This window comes from Dysidea avara, chromosome 11 (genome assembly GCF_963678975.1).
Source record: "Dysidea avara chromosome 11, odDysAvar1.4, whole genome shotgun sequence".
Lineage (NCBI taxonomy): Eukaryota > Metazoa > Porifera > Demospongiae > Dictyoceratida > Dysideidae > Dysidea > Dysidea avara.
The window spans coordinates 654,299-673,299 of NC_089282.1; the positions used below are offsets into that span (position 1 = coordinate 654,299).

The 19,001-nt window shown below is 39.6% G+C and overlaps 1 protein-coding gene across 1 annotated transcript in view; it reads left to right on the top strand.

Moving 5' to 3' along the window:
• LOC136238206 (uncharacterized) overlaps positions 1–11,357 on the top strand; it is a 33,988-nt gene extending 22,631 nt beyond the window's left edge. The window contains exons 3-6 of the mRNA XM_066028556.1: positions 233–3,835; positions 3,915–10,573; positions 10,918–11,113; positions 11,164–11,357. Of these exons, the coding sequence (XP_065884628.1) occupies positions 233–3,835; positions 3,915–10,573; positions 10,918–11,113; positions 11,164–11,177 (10,472 nt within the window). The 3' untranslated portion in view covers positions 11,178–11,357. The remainder of the gene's footprint in view (positions 1–232; positions 3,836–3,914; positions 10,574–10,917; positions 11,114–11,163) is intronic.
• The last annotated feature ends 7,644 nt before the right edge of the window (positions 11,358–19,001 follow it).

Below are 19,001 nucleotides of genomic sequence, written 5' to 3' on the forward strand. Positions count from 1 at the left end.
ACATGAATATGTTAATACTAAAAGCATGGCTAATTTATGTATCACTAAAACTAAAGTATTAGTAAATAACTACAAGCTATTTGTCAGGTATGCAACTCATAAACTACATACTTCAGCACTAGATGTAAGAATTCATTAGACACATGAAAATATTATTAGTTTCACCCTTACATGTACAGGGAAGTGCAATGTACAATGAATGATGTTTATTGTTTTTTATTAATGTGTATAGGTCCAGTGGATATATACAATGGTGAGCTAAAGCTCATTCTGGGTTTGATCTGGACCCTCATTGACCACTACCATATTCATCGTCATGTACGCACATCTCGTACATCAACAAAGCAAACTCTACTGACCTGGATTAACTGGAAAATCCCTAGCATTAAAATTGTTAATTTCACTGTCAACTGGAATAGCGGAATAGCGCTTTGTGCTTTAGTAGAGAGCCTCAAACCAGGTGCATGCCCACAGTATGCTTCTTTGTCTAGTGCAAACAAGATTGAAAACTGTAGACTGGGTATGGACTTGGCTGAAGAATATTTTGATATACCCAGTATAATTTCCCCTGAAGATTTTAGCAATCCAGAAGTAGATGACCTGTCTGTCATGACTTACCTCTCGTACTATGTACGCTACTTCATGAAGATATTACTACAGTGGATTAGGCAGAAGGTTACATTCAGAGTCATTGATGACCTTGATAATGACTGGTGTGATGGTCTATGCCTGACCGCTTTGTGCAACAGTATCAAACCTGGCATGCTACCAGATGTGAACAGCCTTAACCCAGAGAATGCCTTGCAAAATGTTACCAATGCCATGATCGCAGCAGAAAGGGAATTGGGTATACCCATCAGCTATGTACAACCTGCAGAAATGGCTAACTGCTCTGAGTCGGACGATATCCTCAATTGCATCTACCTTGCTGGCTTCATGACTGCCCGGCCTAAGGTTGAAGCCACAGCTTCAGGTGAGGCCCTGGAGAGAGCTGTTGTAGGACGTAGGGCACAGTTTGAACTAGAGGTATTGTATGGCAGCATTGAAGATATAACGATTGAAATTGTAAATGGGTCAGAAACAATAGTGCCTAGCATTGAGAAGATTGGCTCTAGTGAATATATTGTTAGCTATGTACCTGTTCTTCTTGGACCTGCCACGATCACACTAAAAGCATATGATCAGCCAATTGCAGATAGTCCATACAATGTTAAAATTGTGGAACCACGAGGTGTAATTCTTGGCCGGCTACTCAAGGTCAAAATAGAAGCAACAGCTGCTAAGCGACCAATGAAACTGACCTTGACTGGAGTGAACGAAATCACTCTTATAACAGTTTTTATTCAACATCCTGACGGAAACACTGAGGGTGTCAGGCTACAGTCGATAAGCAGAGAGAAATCTCAAGCTATCTACGTACCACAAGTTCATGGAGAATACGGAGTCATCATTAAAATTGATGGCATTGAAGTGCCAGGCTCTCCATTCATGGTTGACATTAAGAAACTAATAGACCTTGTTTCATTTGGTAGAATAATTGAATCCCCTATTCGCACTACAGCAGGTATAGTTACAAGGTTTGAGATACGTTCAGGTGAAGTTTATCTTATGGAAGAAGGTTTCCTTACAGTTAAATTTGATACTAAAGACTTGGTTTGTAATAAGATTGACAAAGATACTTTTGATACTTCATCCGATGCAATGCAATATAGTTTCACAGATGAAGGCAGTGGATGCTATGTCATAGAATTTGTGTTCCCGAGGGCAGGCGACTATAGCATGTCTGTCATGCTTGATAGTTTTGACATCAGTGGGAGTCCATTTGACATCGAAGTCCAAGCACCAATTGATGCTAGCAAGTGCATATTTGTACAAAATCTTCTTTCATCTTTGGTCAATGTTGGCTGTAGGATTGAGATCCAGATAGACTGCACTACAGCTGGTCCAGGTGAATTATCAGTCAGCATTACTGGTCCTCAGAAGACGTTGAATGTTGATACCACCTTAGAGAGCACAGCTAACAGAAGAATGTATTCTCTGGTGTTCACTCCAGAAGAAGTTGGTGAGCATGTGCTAAACATCCTCTGGGGAGGAGCACCTATTCCCACAGCCCCAATCAATTTCAGAGCTGTTGATCCAAGTCTGGTAAAAATAAACCTGCCACCAATGGGTGAATTTGATATAGTAGTTGGGGACACAATCATTTTTGACATTGACATCAGCCTGGCTGGCTCAGCCCCATTGTTTGTGTATGGGACATCAGAGAATGGTGTTAGACAAACTCTGCCTTTAGAGGAGGAATGTAATGGAGTGTTTCTGCTGAAATATCTCACTTCACAAGTGGAGACCATGCAACTTCTGGTGGTGTTTAATGAAGTGGAGGTGAAGACCATTCCAGCTGCAATATCAGCAGCCCCAGATGCCAGCAAATGTGTTGTTGATCTATCATTCTTGAAAGAGTCAGTTCTTAATGTCGGAGAGACTCTGGAGTTCACAGTTGACTGCACAATGGCTGGAAGTGGTCAGCTAGACATTAGGGCTCATACCACAGATAACAAAGTTATTGTTGGAACCCAAGAGCGTTTTGCAGTTGGCAACAAGAAGATATTCCATTGCTTCCTTAAAGTTGAGTCAGCTGGTACTCACGAGCTGATAATTCAGTGGGCAGGAGTTACCATCCCTGGCGGACCTTTCATGTTTGAAGTATGTGATCCAAACGCCATCGTATTTTTGGGGTTACAAGAAATGTACACTCCTGTTGCTGGAGAAACCATTTCATTTGACATAGATATTAGCAAGGCAGGGAATGCTAAGCTACTAGGAAGAGCAGTGCTCTCTGGTGGGATGAAAATGAACCTTCAAGTGGTCACAAAGGAGTGTGGTATCTACACACTGATCTATGAAGCACTGCACACAGGATCACTAGAGCTAGTGGTATACTTCAACAGTGTACAAGTGAGGAGCATCCCTGTGCTCATTAGGGCAGCACCAGATCCCACTAAGTGCCAGCTCACAATGATAAGTTCCATGACTGTATTTGTTGGTAAGCCAATTGAGTTCACAGTCGACTGTACAGCAGCTGGATGTAGTGACTTGGTGGTCAAGGTAACTCATCAATCTCAAGAGTACAATGCAGAGGTCGTCAATAATAATGGCATTTACACGGTCACGTTCATTGCAGAGTTTGCAGGTCTGTTTATTATCACGCTTTACTGGGGAGGGAAACTCATCCCAGGTGGACCACTTAAATTTGAAGTCTCTGATCCTTGCAAGGTCCGGATACTAAACTTACCTCCAATGACATTAACAATTGGTCAAATAATTTGCTTGGATATTGACATCAGCCAAGCTGGGAAGGGCACACTGACTGGAGAGTTGACCATTGATGGAGAAGTTTGCAAGATTGATTTGTATGAGAAGAGGGTTGGTTTGATGTGCCTCAAATTTACCGTCATGTTCCCTGGTACACTATCACTATCCTTGTGGTTTAATGGAGTATTAATCCAAGGAGAAGCCTGGACATGTACAGTGGTTCCTGCTAACACCATCGACTTGACAATTTATCTGAAGACAAACCCATGCATTCAAATGCAAGTTGCTGTTTTCACCAGCTTCATTAATTACATCCTCCGGCAATGCAACAAAGAAGAAATAGTGAATTTACAATGGGCCTTCAGAAGTGGAGTGGTGTTGATTTACTTGCTGGAGTATTATGGAGGTGGATGTAAGATTGGTGATTTCAATCCTGACCCCAAAGACAAGCAACAAATGTTATTTAACCTGAGATTGTGTCTGTCCTTTATGGAATCACAGAAGCTGGATATAACAGGAATAAGTAAGTAATATGTGTAGATGCTGTGATGTATGTTACATTTTATTACCAATGTTACTACTGCTTTGTTTTGTCATTATAGGTATTGAGGATCTCTACAATGGCAACCTAACAGTAATTTTGATGTTACTTTGGATCCTAATAAAACACTACTTCATCTGCCACTCTGAAGTAAGAATCACTATTAAAGAAATTATGCTCATCTGGTTTCAAAGTATTTTACGTGGCCAAACTATCACTAACTTTACCACTGACTGGAGTGATGGAATTTTACTATGCTATCTCATAGAGATGATTCAGCCTGGCCTTTGCCCTCAGTACAACACACTAACCAAGTCCACAGCTTATGAAAATTGCAAACTTGCAATTGAACTTGCTGAAAAACACTTCCACATTCCAGCTATAATCAGTGCAGAGTTATTGTGTGGCCGAGACCTGGATGAAATGTCCATTATGATTTACTTAGTATTCTTCATCCAGTATTTCTTCAAGCAGCTGCTTGCATGGCTGCAATCTACTCTTCCACACAGAAATATTACAAACCTTACAACTGACTGGTGTGATGGTGTCAATCTGATAGCATTGTGTAATGTCTTGTGTCCAGGAATTGCTCCAGAGTGGGCTGATGCCAGTAACGCGGTAGAAAATCTCACAATAGCAATGAAAGCTGCAGAAGAAAATTTGAGCATTGAATATTTGCCATTTTTCACGCCAGAGTTACTTGCCAATGTACAAATTGATGTGTTCACAAGTTCATCATACTTGTTACACTATAAGTTTGCTTCAGTCAAACCACTGCCTGAAGAAGTAACAGCTTCAGGTCCAGGATTACAGAAGGCCTTTGTAGGAAGACAAGCACTCTTCTATGTTGATGGCCACAATGCACGTTCAGGAAAGCTTGATGTAGCCATTCTATGTACTGATGGAAAGGTAGAACCAACCATTCAAATTACCGGAGAACTTAGCTACAAAATTCTGTACATCCCCACTAGTAGTGGAGATGCCACAATTGAGGTCAAATGGTCTGATGTGCATATTGAAGGTAGCCCATTCACTGCCGAAGTGCTCGATCCACAAGACCTCAAGGTTACCAGAAGGCAAGTAGATGGACAGGAATTAGCATTAGTTGGCCGCCCTGTATACATGGATATCAGCGGCTCTGACAGTATAGTAGATCTGTCTGTACTCGTGTTACATGAAGATGGTGACATTGAGCAAGCAGAGTTGTCACCAAAGGATGGTAATGCAGTAGAAGCATCTTACTTGCCTACAAGGGTAGGCTTCGATGAGATTAAAGTGCAGTTAGCAGGAGATGATATATCTGGCAGTCCCTTCAAAGTACAAGTGGTTGATCCCAAGCAATGTTCAGTAGCCAATGAGGACCCTCCTGCTGGAGAAGTTGCTTCTGTCGGCAACACAACAACTTTCCTCATTGCTGCTTCTGAAGCTAACATATTGGGGATAGCTATACAGGCTAAATCTCCTGCAGGTGACATCAGTGAACTTGCATATTCACCAAATGGTAAAGATCGCTACCTGACAGCCTACATTCCAAATGAGGTTGGTGAACACCAAATCATAGTCACATGCGGTGGAGAAAATATACAAGGTAGTCCAGTTTGCCTTCCAGTTGCTGACCCCTCCAACTGTTCGATTGTAGAGCTACCACCTGGTCTCCTCTTTGTTGGAATTGAACGATTTGTAATTGTTAACATCAAAGGGGCAGGATCAGGTGCCCTTACAGCAATCGCCAGTAATACAACCATCATTGAAACATCAGTTCAACAGCAATCAGATGACATACTAGCAGTTGTCTTAACACCTAAAGCAATCGGTGCTTGCTCAATTGGACTCAAGTGGTCTGGAGCAACACTGGCTAATACTCCATTTCATATCAACGTTTGTGATCCAAGTAAAGTAACTCTTCATGGTGAAGAGCTGGAATGTGGTGAAGCTAAAACTAATGAGATCATTACGCTTACTGCAAAAACCACTGGTGCTGGCAAGGCCGATCTTGCTGTTACTGTAACTTCTAGCTGTGGCACTCAATTTCCAGTGAAGGTTCTTGACAATTTCAATCAATCATACAAAATAACTATGGTTCCAACGTCATTAGGAAAGCTGTCAATTGAAGTCACTTGGGGAGGTGTAGCCATCCCCAATAGCCCATTTGAGATTAATGTACTGATGGGGCTTGATACAAGTGCTTTCTACCTTGTTGGTACAGGAATTAGACGAGCTGTTTGTAGACACATCATGGAATGTGAAATAGTTGGTACAGAGTCAGGTCTACTAGAGCAAGACATTCTCAAGGTAAAACTAGAAGGTGATAAAAAGACAAAGTGCAAGTTAGTAGAACCAAACAAGTTCAACACTTCTGATACAGAAAGAGATATTCAGCTGTCAGTGGTAGACGGTGGCAAATGTCGTTATCCACTTCAATATATGGTTCCCAAGCCAGGTATCTACACGTTAACAATTCAACTGGAGGGCATAGACATCACCAACAGCCCCTTCACTATTCCTGGCCTCCATCCACCAGATGCCAGTAAATGCCGTGCTTATGGAAAGGCATTTGAAATAGGAGCTTGCTTTAATGTTGGATATCCCATTGAATTCAATGTAGATTACAGCAATGGTGGGGCTGGAGACATTTCTCTTCATGGGAAAGATCCTCAAGGTTCCATTTACCCAGTGTATAGCAAAGATGAAGAAGAGCAGAAGGTGTGTTTGATCAGAAGTGACCCAAGATTAGTTGGTGTTCACACTATTGATGTGCTGTGGAGTGAAGTAGCTATACCAAGAAGTCCTTTTGAATTTGATGTTGCAAACCCCAAGTTGGTGGTTGTCAAGGACCTTCCAACACTTCCAGAATATATTGCAGTTGTAGGACAAGAAATTGTGTTTGAAGTAGACACTAGACGAGCTGGAAATGGAAGGCTAGTTGTACAAGCAATTGTCCAAGGAACCAAAAAAGAACATGCTACGCTGTTAGATAAAGGATGCGGACTAACTCAAGTGAAGTACACTCCTACCATTGCTGGTAGTCTAGAGCTTGTCTTGGTGTTTAATAATGTTAAAATTTTAACTCAACAATGGAAAACTGATATCATCAACTCCGCTAATTTTGCTGTCATCCCACCAAACCAACTTGGTAAGCAGAGTGATTATGTCAAGTTCCTTGTAACTGGCATCAAGCAGAACACCAGATCACTAGATATAGCAGCAATACATCCTGATCATGATGCAATAGTTACACAAGAGGAAAGTGATTCAAATGCAATTTGTCGCTTTATGGCAAAGCAACTAGGGGAGTATAAGGTCTCTGTTAAATGTGGAGGTCAGCACATCAGTGGCAGTCCGTTTACAGTGGAAGTTTGCAACCCTGATTACTGCCAGCTATCTAAAGAATTCCCAAAGATCTATCATCTTGGAGAAGATGAAACAGTTTGTGTCAATGCATCTGAAGCAGGGCCCGGTACCCTTACCTGTTTCTTACGTCAACTCACTGGTGCAAAGCAACCTCTTCAACAAGAGATTAATGAAGATGACAACAAAAAGTTTCACCTATTGTTTCAACCACTAGAAGTTGGGTCATGCCAAGTCACCGTGATGTGGGGAGGATTTGGTATCCGTGAGGGAGTGTTTGAGGCTAATGTGGTCAATGCCATGGCTGTCGTTGTCACTTCCAAGGCATTCAAGCAAGACAAAGTTATAATTGATGATGAGGTTGCTGTTAACATTGATGGTAGAAAAGCAGGCAAGGCACCAGTTACATTCACAGTAAAGGGACCAAAGGCAGAATACACTACAACTTTAGTGAATAACCAAAATGGTACAACCACCGGATTTTTCACCCCTTGGCATACTGGTGTACATGTTATTGAGGTACTGTGGGGTGGTAAACCAGTCTGTAAAAGTCCATTCCAAATAAATGTTGGACGTGCAGTGGATCCAACTAAGATAATTATCCAAGGAGACAGTTGTGGTTGTGTTGGAATAACTGGTAATCTTCTAGTATTGGCATCTGATAAAGGATTGTTGGAAGAAGGAGGATTGTCTGCAAACATGGTCAGGCAAGTGGGAGTTAATCTTGTAGGACAAGAACCAAAGGTTGAGCTGATTGATAACCAGACTTCCACATACAAGTTGACTTACTTGGTTCCTGTTGCAGGAGACTACAGACTGACTGTGACTTATGATAACGTCAATGTTTCTAACAGTCCATTTACGCTGTCCATTCACCCACCTGCTGATCGTGACAAGTGTAGAGTGCAACACTCTTATTTAGATGAAGACCATAGCATTGAAAATCCAGTAGACTATTCCGTTGACGTAACTCATGCCGGATCAGGCTCACTAACCACAAAGGTGGTGGACCCTAATGGTATTCGAGTACAAGTATATTCTGATGAAGACCACACTCCACTAAACAAAACGAACTACTTGAAATTCAGCCCTAAAATCATTGGAGTTTACACAGTGAACGTTCTATGGGATGGTGAAGCAATTCCAAATACTCCGTTCACTGTCAATGTCATAGACCCAAGCAAATGTGTAATCAAAGGCCTCCCATTGAAGGACAATACTGCCATCTTAAATGAACAATTTGCCTATAGTGTCCGTACCAAAAATGCTGGTAGTGGTAGATTACACTCAGTTATATCCCGGCCTGGACAAGATGATATTATTCTAGAACCAAACAAAAAGGGAGACAATGATTATCAGTTCATATACAAACCAGACAAAATGGGCAAATTCAGTATTCATGTATTTTTCTCCAAAAAGGAACTAAGAGGAAGTCCATTCCCTTGTAAGACATTAGACATCAGTTCTGTAGGAGTTGTCCTAACTTCAGAAGCAGCTCTTGTTTGTGAACCATATGAATTCAATATTCAAGGTAGCTTCCCAGATGCTAAAGCCATCAATGCCGTTGCCCATGGTCCAAAGGATGACATTGTGGTGGAAGTGTACCCACCTATAAAGAACTCACGTGCTGCTCGTTTTATCCCACTCCTTGCTGGATCTTATGAAGTGTTTGTAGAGTACTCTGGTCAGCAAGTTCCCAAGAGTCCATTCACACTAGCTTGTGTGGACCCAGGAAAGTGTAAGATTATAGGTGACTTACCTGTGGTCCTCCAAGTTGGAAGGAAGGCAGAATTTTCTGTCAGATCAGTGGGTGCTGGACCTGGTAATGTCACTGTACTGATTAACAAAGAACAAGAATGCCACAGTTGCAAGACAATGGTGGAAACCCAAGGAGCTACCACTCATAATGTCACCTTGCTACCAAGAATTATTGGAGGAATTTCAATTCATGTTTTGTTTGCTGGTCATGGAATACCAGGAACACCTTTCAGGGCACAGATATGTGATGCCAGCAGGTGCAAAGTTATAGCTGAATTCATCAAGTCTGGCAAAAGCCCTGCTGGTAAAGCAGTCACCTTCAAATTGATTGCTGTTGAAGCTGGAGTAGCCAAACCAAGTGTAAAAGCAATTGGTCCTACTACCCAGTACTCAGTAGATGTGATGGAAATTGCTTCCAATACTTATGAATGTGCATTTACTCCATGGGAAGTTGGCAAACATTTGGTCCATATAATTTGGGGTTTAGACCATATTCCAGGCAGCCCATTTAAAGTTGATGTTGAGAGATCTAATGAAGGAACGTGCACTGCTATGGGAACTGGTCTAACAGAAGCTGTAGCTAGAGAACCAGCCAAGTTTAACATTGTTACTAATGAGCCTGGCTTAGTAGATGATGGTATTTTAGTTGTGGATGTAAGAGCAGTCTATTACAAGGCTGATATGCAAATTGAAGATAAAGGTGATGGGTTATATATTGTTACATACATTGCCCCAGCACCTGGTGCATACTTGGCTAGCATTACTTACAATGACAAGCAGATTACTGGCAGTCCTTTCAAGATTCGAACAGTTTCAGGAGCAGATGCATCAAGATGCCATGCATATGGTCCTGCTCTTGAGTCCAGAGATAACAGGTACACTGATGTGCCACAGGAGTTTTATGTTGATACATCAAATGGAGGACGTGGTCGACTAAATGTCCTTGTAAAAGGTCCCAACAATGAAGACTGCAATATACAAGTCAAGGAAGAGGGTGGGGGCATCTACAGCGTCAAGTTCATTGCAAACGAGGAAGGAAGATACAATGTTGTGGTGCTGTGGTCCAAGAATCAGATACCAGGAAGTCCATTCAGGATTAAAGTCAAACAAGCTGCCAACGCAGGAATGGTTAAGGCATATGGTCCTGGTTTACACAATGGAAGATTAGGAGATCGTGGAGAGTTCACAATTGAAACCAAAAATGCTGGAAGTGGTACCCTAACAATCCGTGTACATGGTGTCCGAGGTTCATTCAAGGTTGAAGTGTTTGCCAAAGATCCCGATGAGCCTCGTGTACTGACTGCAAGGTACAGTCCTACCATCGCTGGAGAGTTTGTTATATTCATCCGATGGGCTGGTACTCAAATCCCTGGTAGTCCTTTTACAGTGTTTATTGCTGGTCCTGATGGATACATACCTCCACCATCTGCTATGCCATACCAGCCTGCAATCGAGGGCTCTTACAATAAATCATCACGTCAAGAAAAGAAATTGAGAAAGAAGAGCTCTAAAGCTGAAATGGATGATTTAGATGAAGAAGAAGAGTTCCCAACAGAGCTCCCCATGAGTGATGAAGATGATGATGCCTTCCGAGCACAGATAGCAATGCAACAGGTATGTACTCCTTTTGTAAGACAGTAGATATGCGTCTATCATCTAATACTTAGAAAATTCATACCATATGACAGGAAATTTTGATAGAAAAAAAAGTTGAGAAATTTGATGAATCAGATTCATCAACATTTAGTTTATCAAACCTGCCATCAGTAGTGGGTGTTGTAGATCTGGTCTCGTGATTTGATAACTTTTCATTCTGTCAAAGTTCTTGTTGTATGTTAGCAAATTAATTTGTATTAGCCATGCATGGAAGTAGTTGTCGTTCATTATTTCTTTACTAACATTTTGTGGTACAAGACAACTATGTCTATAGACTGCCATAATATGATGTTCCACTACAGAACATGATGAAGCAACAAGCTGCTCTCAGAATGCAGCCCATGATGCAGCCAATGATGCCTGCGGCCTACTACCAGCCTGGTATGGGCCCTATGATGCCAGCTCAACAATGGGGAATACCCCAGCATCAGCAACGATTTGTGAAAAGTACAACAGCAACAAGACAAAGTGCACAGCGCATACGAAAAAGATCAGATGGTAAGAAGATAAAATGTCTAATACAATTATGTATGTACCCTATTTTGTAGAACGCAAAAGATAAGAAGGCTACACTCTACAATCAAATATGTAACTTTTATATATTTATGACACTTTTATTACGCACAACACTACATAGTCCGACAAGCATTTGCTAACCTCACTGTAAACACTGCTGTAATTATTAATGTTGAACTTTATTGTATCTTGACTACACATTCATGAAATCACTTACTATTGTTAACACGTTCAGATTATAGATGGAATATGCTGTTTCTCAGCCTCTCTCACAGACACTGTGTTACCAGTAAGCACATATATATTATGTCAGATACAATTCAGGGAAAAAGAATTATGCCACAAGATGTGGATATGGAAGAAATTACTTATGTTGTTACTGCAAACCTGTTGTGCAACAATTAGACATAACACAACCAACACAAAGCCCCTTATGAAATTAGATTCATAGTAAATTGCATTTAAGCCTCCAAAATAGGCACCGGCCTATTATGCTTTTAATTTTGCCTATTATGCTATGCTGCAGTGCTCAAATTTTTCTGCAGTTCCCATGTTTTGTTACTTTCTATGGATAATGATAAACCTTTGCTTATGAACAACTGGTTAATAAATGTAAAAGCTCATTGTGCATTAAGAATTTAGCTGCATTGTAAACTATAATCCGGCCAGTTGTATCTACTATTAATTTATATCGCTTCTCTTTTTGTGTAAACAGCCCTTTTCTTTGGAACACCATACCGCATTCCATTCTACAGATTAAAAAGTCAAATCTATTCCGCACTGCCCTTTGCCGATTTCTATTCAAATAACTTTCTCTTTTTTGTCCTGTTGTGTATTGCTCTGTTATTAGCTATCTGTCTCGTCTTAGTTATTGTATTCGTGTGCATTTAATGTTACTGTATGTATGTTTAATTGTGGGAGTGCGTTTGCAGGCTTGTCCTTCTGTACGACCTTGTCATTTTGAAAAATTGATAATAATAATAACAATAATAATAACCGTGTCAAATAAATATACTCCACTGTGGCATCAACTGTTCTGTCCACCTTTTTCAGTGGCATGCATTTTTGCTTACAGTATGACATAATTATTCTGCCTATTATGCTTGATGCTTTCAGGCACCTATTATGCTCAAAATTATGCCAGTGTAATAGGCTGGTGTCTACTCCAAAATGCATGCGCCATTCTAATAGGCACATCAAGCATGAATGAAACTTACAAAAATTGTGTTAGTATGTAAGTATTTGTCAAGGTCTTCCTTTCTAGTGCTGATGCCAGACAGTATATGGCATTAATTAATTATTAGTTTCTCCAGCCTCATTCATATGGTTGTTCTTCAAACTACATCCTATTAGGGAGTTTTGATATATTTTCATGGAATTAATTAAGCTCCATAATAGCATAGTTTGAAATATCTACCTAGTATAGCACTCCAGCCTATATTATGCTTTACTATGCTGGCATATTTGATGCAATCCTAACACTATATTGATAAACTAATTAAGTTAAAATGATCTATTGCTTGGTCAATGGTAACATATCTGCATGATTCCTCAAATAAGTCTACATACCTTAACTTAGATGCTGAGAACATAGGAATAGTTACAATGTCACAATGCAACTATATACCTTAAATCTCACAACATTTACTAACAGAGGCCTGTGCTTATCATTCTAAACCAGTTGAACCAATCTGTGCACATCATGGACTAGTGCATGGGATTGGTGTTGCTGACAGTACTGGTTGCTTGGTCTCTCTGCATGAGACATTCTATATAATTATGCATATACTTCTTGAATGCACCAAATCTAACCACTGAGCAGCAAGACTGTATATAATAACATATTAGCACACTTTAATAGTTATACCAATAGCATATATTGATATATCTTTACATGTATGCTGTTAACCTTATTATACCATCCTGAAAACTTACTATGGACAAAGACAAACTTTTCCAACAGGCAATCCATCTGGCTGCGCAGCAGCAGTAGTTCATAGCTAGCTTAAGTATGGTGGTATTGAGTATGGTCAGGGTTTGGGTCAGGGTTTGTAATGAGTCACACGTGTGGGGGGTATGAGAACACTGCCGCTCCCAGATATTGAACATTCAAAATTGATGATGCCATGAATGATGATGCAAACTAATTAATGCGCATGATTCTTAATACTATTTATGGATTATGGGTGGTAACGGGGTATTGGTGTAGTGGAGATCTTAATCAGGTGCACATCCTGAAAACTTACTGAGACCTATAGCTAGCTACTATGTATTCCTAAATAATTTCATGCATCTCAAATATGTATTCGCTATGACTGTTCTATTAGAGTAGGTTGACTGCTCTAATATAATAGAATCAAGCCACATGGTAGTGTGTTGTGCAGCCCAAGCAATTAACCAGTGGGTGTTATTGACAGGAAAAGAGCAATAATGCAATTTTCACTCATGTGTAGCCCTTGTGCTGCCTTGATGAGATAATCTTTGCCATGGAACTGCCCTCCATCTTTAGTAGTCCACACTCCAAATTTGAGCAAAATCGCTCTAGACATTCTCTAGATAATTATGAGCTTTCAAAAATCAGTTTAATTTCTTAATCTTTTCACATACTTACAAAAGCTCCCATTAAATGCAAACGTGCCTTGAAATTTGTCACATGTGAAGGTGAATTGTGATACAATGCAGACACAATGAAGATACAGTGCAAAGAGCAAAGGAAAATAAAGAAACGAAAACCAACAGTGTGTGACAATTGCGTGATTGAGTTGTGTAAATAAAAACGGTTCCTTATTTATTCATGTGCTGCAAATGATCAATAGTATTCACAGGTAAGTATTTACAATTAAATTAACTGATTAAATGTCAGCTTGGAATGTAGATAGTGTGGTGGAAACATCAGGTGGTAAAGTGTCCCATTCCTTAACTGTTCTAGAGTAGAAGCTGTTCATATATGGATAATGGATGCATACAGGAGGAGTTTTGTCAGAGTATGTTTGAAAGTATGGAGGAACTTGGAGTGAAATAAGGCTGTTTTTACCTTTGTAGATCAGGAATATTTCTTGTGTCTTTCTTCCAAGGAAAGCCATTGCAATTGCTGCAGCATTAATGCTACACTGCTGTATCTACTGTAGTTATTTAGTACCCAGGGAAGAGGCCTTCTTTTCAATGCTAGTGATGAAAACTGTTCAATAGGGCTCCCAAATAGTGCTGGCATATTCCAAGGTGGGCCAGACAAGACTGAGACACGTAGCCTCTTAGGCAGTTGGAAAGATTTCTGTTAAGTATATACTTTAGAAGCTTGTTCTTTACATGTGTAACAAAGGTTTATCAAGCATCATACAGTGGTAACTCCATTACCCAGTCATTGATTATCCAAACTTTCTGTTTTCCAAACTGTGAATTGACTGTTTTATTAGAGTATTCTGCCAGTGTATGGTACTATTTGAGTATTTCAACTGATTGTATAGGAATGTATGGACTTTGTTTACCTAAACTTTTCCATTATCTGAACACACCTAGGACTGTTTGTTAACTAGAGTGTCTGTGATATCCATTCAAGTATTTGACTACCAATTAATGGGGAACTGTGTCAATTAAATAGTCAAACATAATGAGGTCTACTTGTTTCTACTGGTAAAATGCTCTATGAACATCCATTATTACATCATTTAATTGTGTTTAACATGAATAGCCAACTGTACTGTTGTTCATTTAAGATTTGGTGTTGGATAAGATGCTTCGTTGTAGAAGTACAGTATATCCAAACCCATGTGATATACTACATTTACTCATTCTGAGGTTTACAATAATAACAACCCCAATGTGTCTCAGGCAATAAGTGAATTGTTTGATAACTGAAACCCATACAGTTATAGACAGAGAGCTCTGTAATAGAGCATACTAATAGAACATACTCAAAATACTCTAATAGAACAGTCATTTCCCAAAATGAGGGTACGGATGAGTGAGGGTCAGATAACTGAGGGTTATTATTATTATTGATTAGCAAAACCCATTGGGTAAATCGCTAATGTACAAAAACAAAATTTTAGTGTCTATGCATTTTGCAAACGGTTCTTGAAAGTAAGTAAGTCAAGATCTTCCATATCTAAATTGTTCCAGTCTGGTATTGATCTTGGTAAGAAAGAGTTACTATATCGATTTGTTCTGGCATACAACTGTAATAGCTTCAAGGGATGGTTTGCCCTGGTACTTGTTGCAGGAGATAACACTGGCAGATACTGATTTGGAACATAAATTAATTTGTATACAAACTTAAACAACAGCATCAGCCGTGCCTGTTTCCTACAATCTTTCAGTGTTGGCCATTTTAATTCCACTAACATTTCAGTTTTGCTGTCCCTATGATTCCTTCTCCAAGGTCTATTTAACACGAAACGTGCAGCACGATGTTGTATCATCTCTAACTTGTGAATGAGTGATTGTTGATGTGGATCCCAGATAGAAGAGTAGTATTCAATAGATGGCAAGACGATCTGTTTATATGCATGATCTTTTAAGTGAGGTGGACAATGGTGGAGAGTTATTCGCAAAAATCCCAGTAGAATATTTGCTTTATTGCACACTGAATTTATGTGAGGGGTCGATGACAACTTGTTATCTAAAAGTACTCCCAAATAGTGATGTCTCTCAACAACTTCTAAGGGGATTTTGTACATTGTATAGGAGAACTCACTAGCAGAATGTAGTGTAGATATCTGCATGATGCAACATTTTGAAACATTAAATTCCATTTGCCAAATATCAGCCCATGTTGATAATGTGTCAAGATCACTTTGGAGTATCTTATGATCTTCGGGTGAGTAGATAGGACGATAAACTAAACAATCATCTGCAAAAAGTCTCAACTGACTGTGGATGTTAGTTACAATATCATTTATATATATCAGAAACAACACTGGACTGAGCACTGATCCTTGTGGTACACCTGATGTTACACTGCAAGGCGAAGACTGCCTACCATCAATGATTACTTTTTGTGTACGATTAGTAAGAAACGATTGTAGCCACTGTAACAATTCACACCTCTTATACCATAGAAATTCAGCTTGTGAGCTAGCCTAGCATGGGCAACTTTATCAAAAGCTTTTGCAAAGTCTAAGGTAGCCACATGCTTACTGAACAGGTTTACTGAAGATGCTTATTTGGCTTACAGCAGATAGAAGTTGGTCTACAGTTGCTAGGTGAACATCTGTCCCCTGTATAAAAAATGGGAACTGAGAGCCAGTCATCAGGATAGAGCTTGTAGTTACTGATTTTCCATGACTACCAGCCAAACCTCTTAAAGGAATGCACCAAAAACTGTAGATAAATTATTGTAGAATTGTCTTTCAGTTGCTTAGAAGAATCAGATTTAAAACCACATGAATCACCCTATTAGAGCAGTCAGCTATGTATTAAATAAGTCCCTAATTATGTTACAAGTTCATATGTAGAGAGTTCAGCTCCAAACAAGTCACCCTTAGAGAGTTCAACAACATATCACGTCACCTGTGAACTCGGCTATACTGCAAGTCACCCTGCAGAGAGTTGTTACACTCTTTATCATGCTACCTCTGAGGAATCATGCTGCTTTTTAAGGCTCTGGTAAGCTGTACTGCATTTTTTCATTATGTAGCTAGTACTAGCTACTGCTCTTATCTTGTTCTGGGCTTGTCCTTAAAGTTCAGAGGGGAACCCTATTGGCCATGCAATGACAGATCAAGCACTAGATCTTGCCCTGTATAATTTTTATCCCTTCACTCCTACCTGCATCCTCCAGGAATTATGGTGACAGGCTTGTAAATTTTCTGTTGTATGCACAGTTAAATCTAGAGGGGGTCTGGGGGGGGATGCTCCCCTTGGAAATTGTTGAAAATGAGATTAAATCTGGTAACAAGTTTCACTTTAAACAAGCTATTTAGTGGCTATGGCTCTGATGGTATAAAGGAGTAGCTATTTAGTGGCTATGGCTCTGATGGTATAAAGGAGTAGCTATTTAGTGGCTATGGCTCTGATGGTATAAAGGAGTAGCTATTTAGTGGCTATGGCTCTGATGGTATAAAGGAGTAGCTATTTAGTGAATATGGCTCTGATGGTATAAAGGAGTAGCTATTTAGTGGCTATGGCTCTGATGATATAAAGGAGTAGCTATGGCTCTGATGCATTACGAAAAGTCCCAGGATCAAGCTCAGAAATCTCATATTTTAAAAATATTTTACAATTTATTTTAATCTTTTTCTTCGTTTTACAAGTTTTAAGTTAAAGTCACAAAAGGCATCCATTATTGTGAAATTAGTATATTTTCAAGACAAATTGCATACATACACACACACATGTAATTAACTAACTAAATAGCAACTAGTGTATACACAATCACACAATATGATATGTACAACAATACTCCACTCAGGAGGTATGTACATCAAATATATATTATTATTACCACCACTGCCAGCTTCCAGAGCCCTGAATTCTAGGCGTACTTTAATGGAAAATAATATAAAATAGTGGTCTAGCCTATATTAAAGAATATGGCTGAACACCCTAACTTTGGACTACTGATGGGTGCATTAGCACCCTCTACTATCTGTGGAACCAATTGTGGTATAATATAATCGGTGTATACATGCAGGGGCGCCTGTGGGCATGAAGTATGAAATTAGTGTAACCCTAGTGCCACAGAGCACAAGTGACACCATTAGACATTCAACTGTTTCATTCAAACCAGCATACAGTGCCCTTGATTACCTTCACTGCATAGAATCTATACTAAGAGTGTACTGTTGAGGCATGGTAGCTAATAGGGTCCTAGTAGGGGAAACTGGTCAAGTATATATTCAGGCAATTTTTTGCAAAGGTTCATATTAAAATACTCTAACAGTCATATTATCTTGGTTACCTGTAACAATAGTTCTCAGAGTGGATTTTTTTCTTGAGGAGAGCCATGCCCCCAGACCCAAGGATGGCCTGTTGTATACTTCAAACTTAATAGTTCCACCTCATGATTGTAGCCTATTATTAACATAACTCCTTTATACCATCAGAGCTATAGCCACTAAATAGCTACTCCTTTATACCATCAGCAATCAGATTCTGGAACACTCTACCAAGAAATTTGGTCAATCAAGAATCGGTAAACAAATTTCAAGACAAATTGCATACATACACACACACATGTAATTAACTAACTAAATAGCAACTAGTGTATACACAATCACACAATATGACATGTACAACAATACTCCACTAAGGAGGTATGTACATCAAATATATATATTATTATTACCACCACTGCCAGCTGCCAGAGCCCTGAATTTTAGGCGTACTCTAATGCATGGTAATATAAAACAGTGGTCTAGCCTATATTAAAGAATATGGCTCAGTGAACCCTAACCCTAACTGGATTTATAGTAGCTAAAGCTGAACCCTACCCCCTAACCTACTGATCGTGAGTAGAGGGAGCTTTAGCACAGAGACAATTATAATTTTTTTACAGACAAACTAAAGCTTTACCTGACATTGATACACTGCTGCTTTACACAATTTGGCATTACATCAATAGATTTAGTATGTATAATGGTACAATCATTATTGTGTTTGCTATTTACTTATGCACTAAAAAACTATACAACCTTCTTGTATTTTGATCTGACAATTTGTCAGGTAGGTCGGCCATGCATGATATTTGCCTGACAAATGGCCTATGTCAGGCAGTAATAATTGACTCTGCATTAGCGCCCTCTACTATCTATGGAACCAATTGTGGTAATAATTTACGCGCAGGGGCGCCCGCGGGCATGAAGCGTGAAAATAGTGTTATTAAACCCTAGTGCCGCGGAGCACAAGTGACATTCAACTATTTCATTGATTG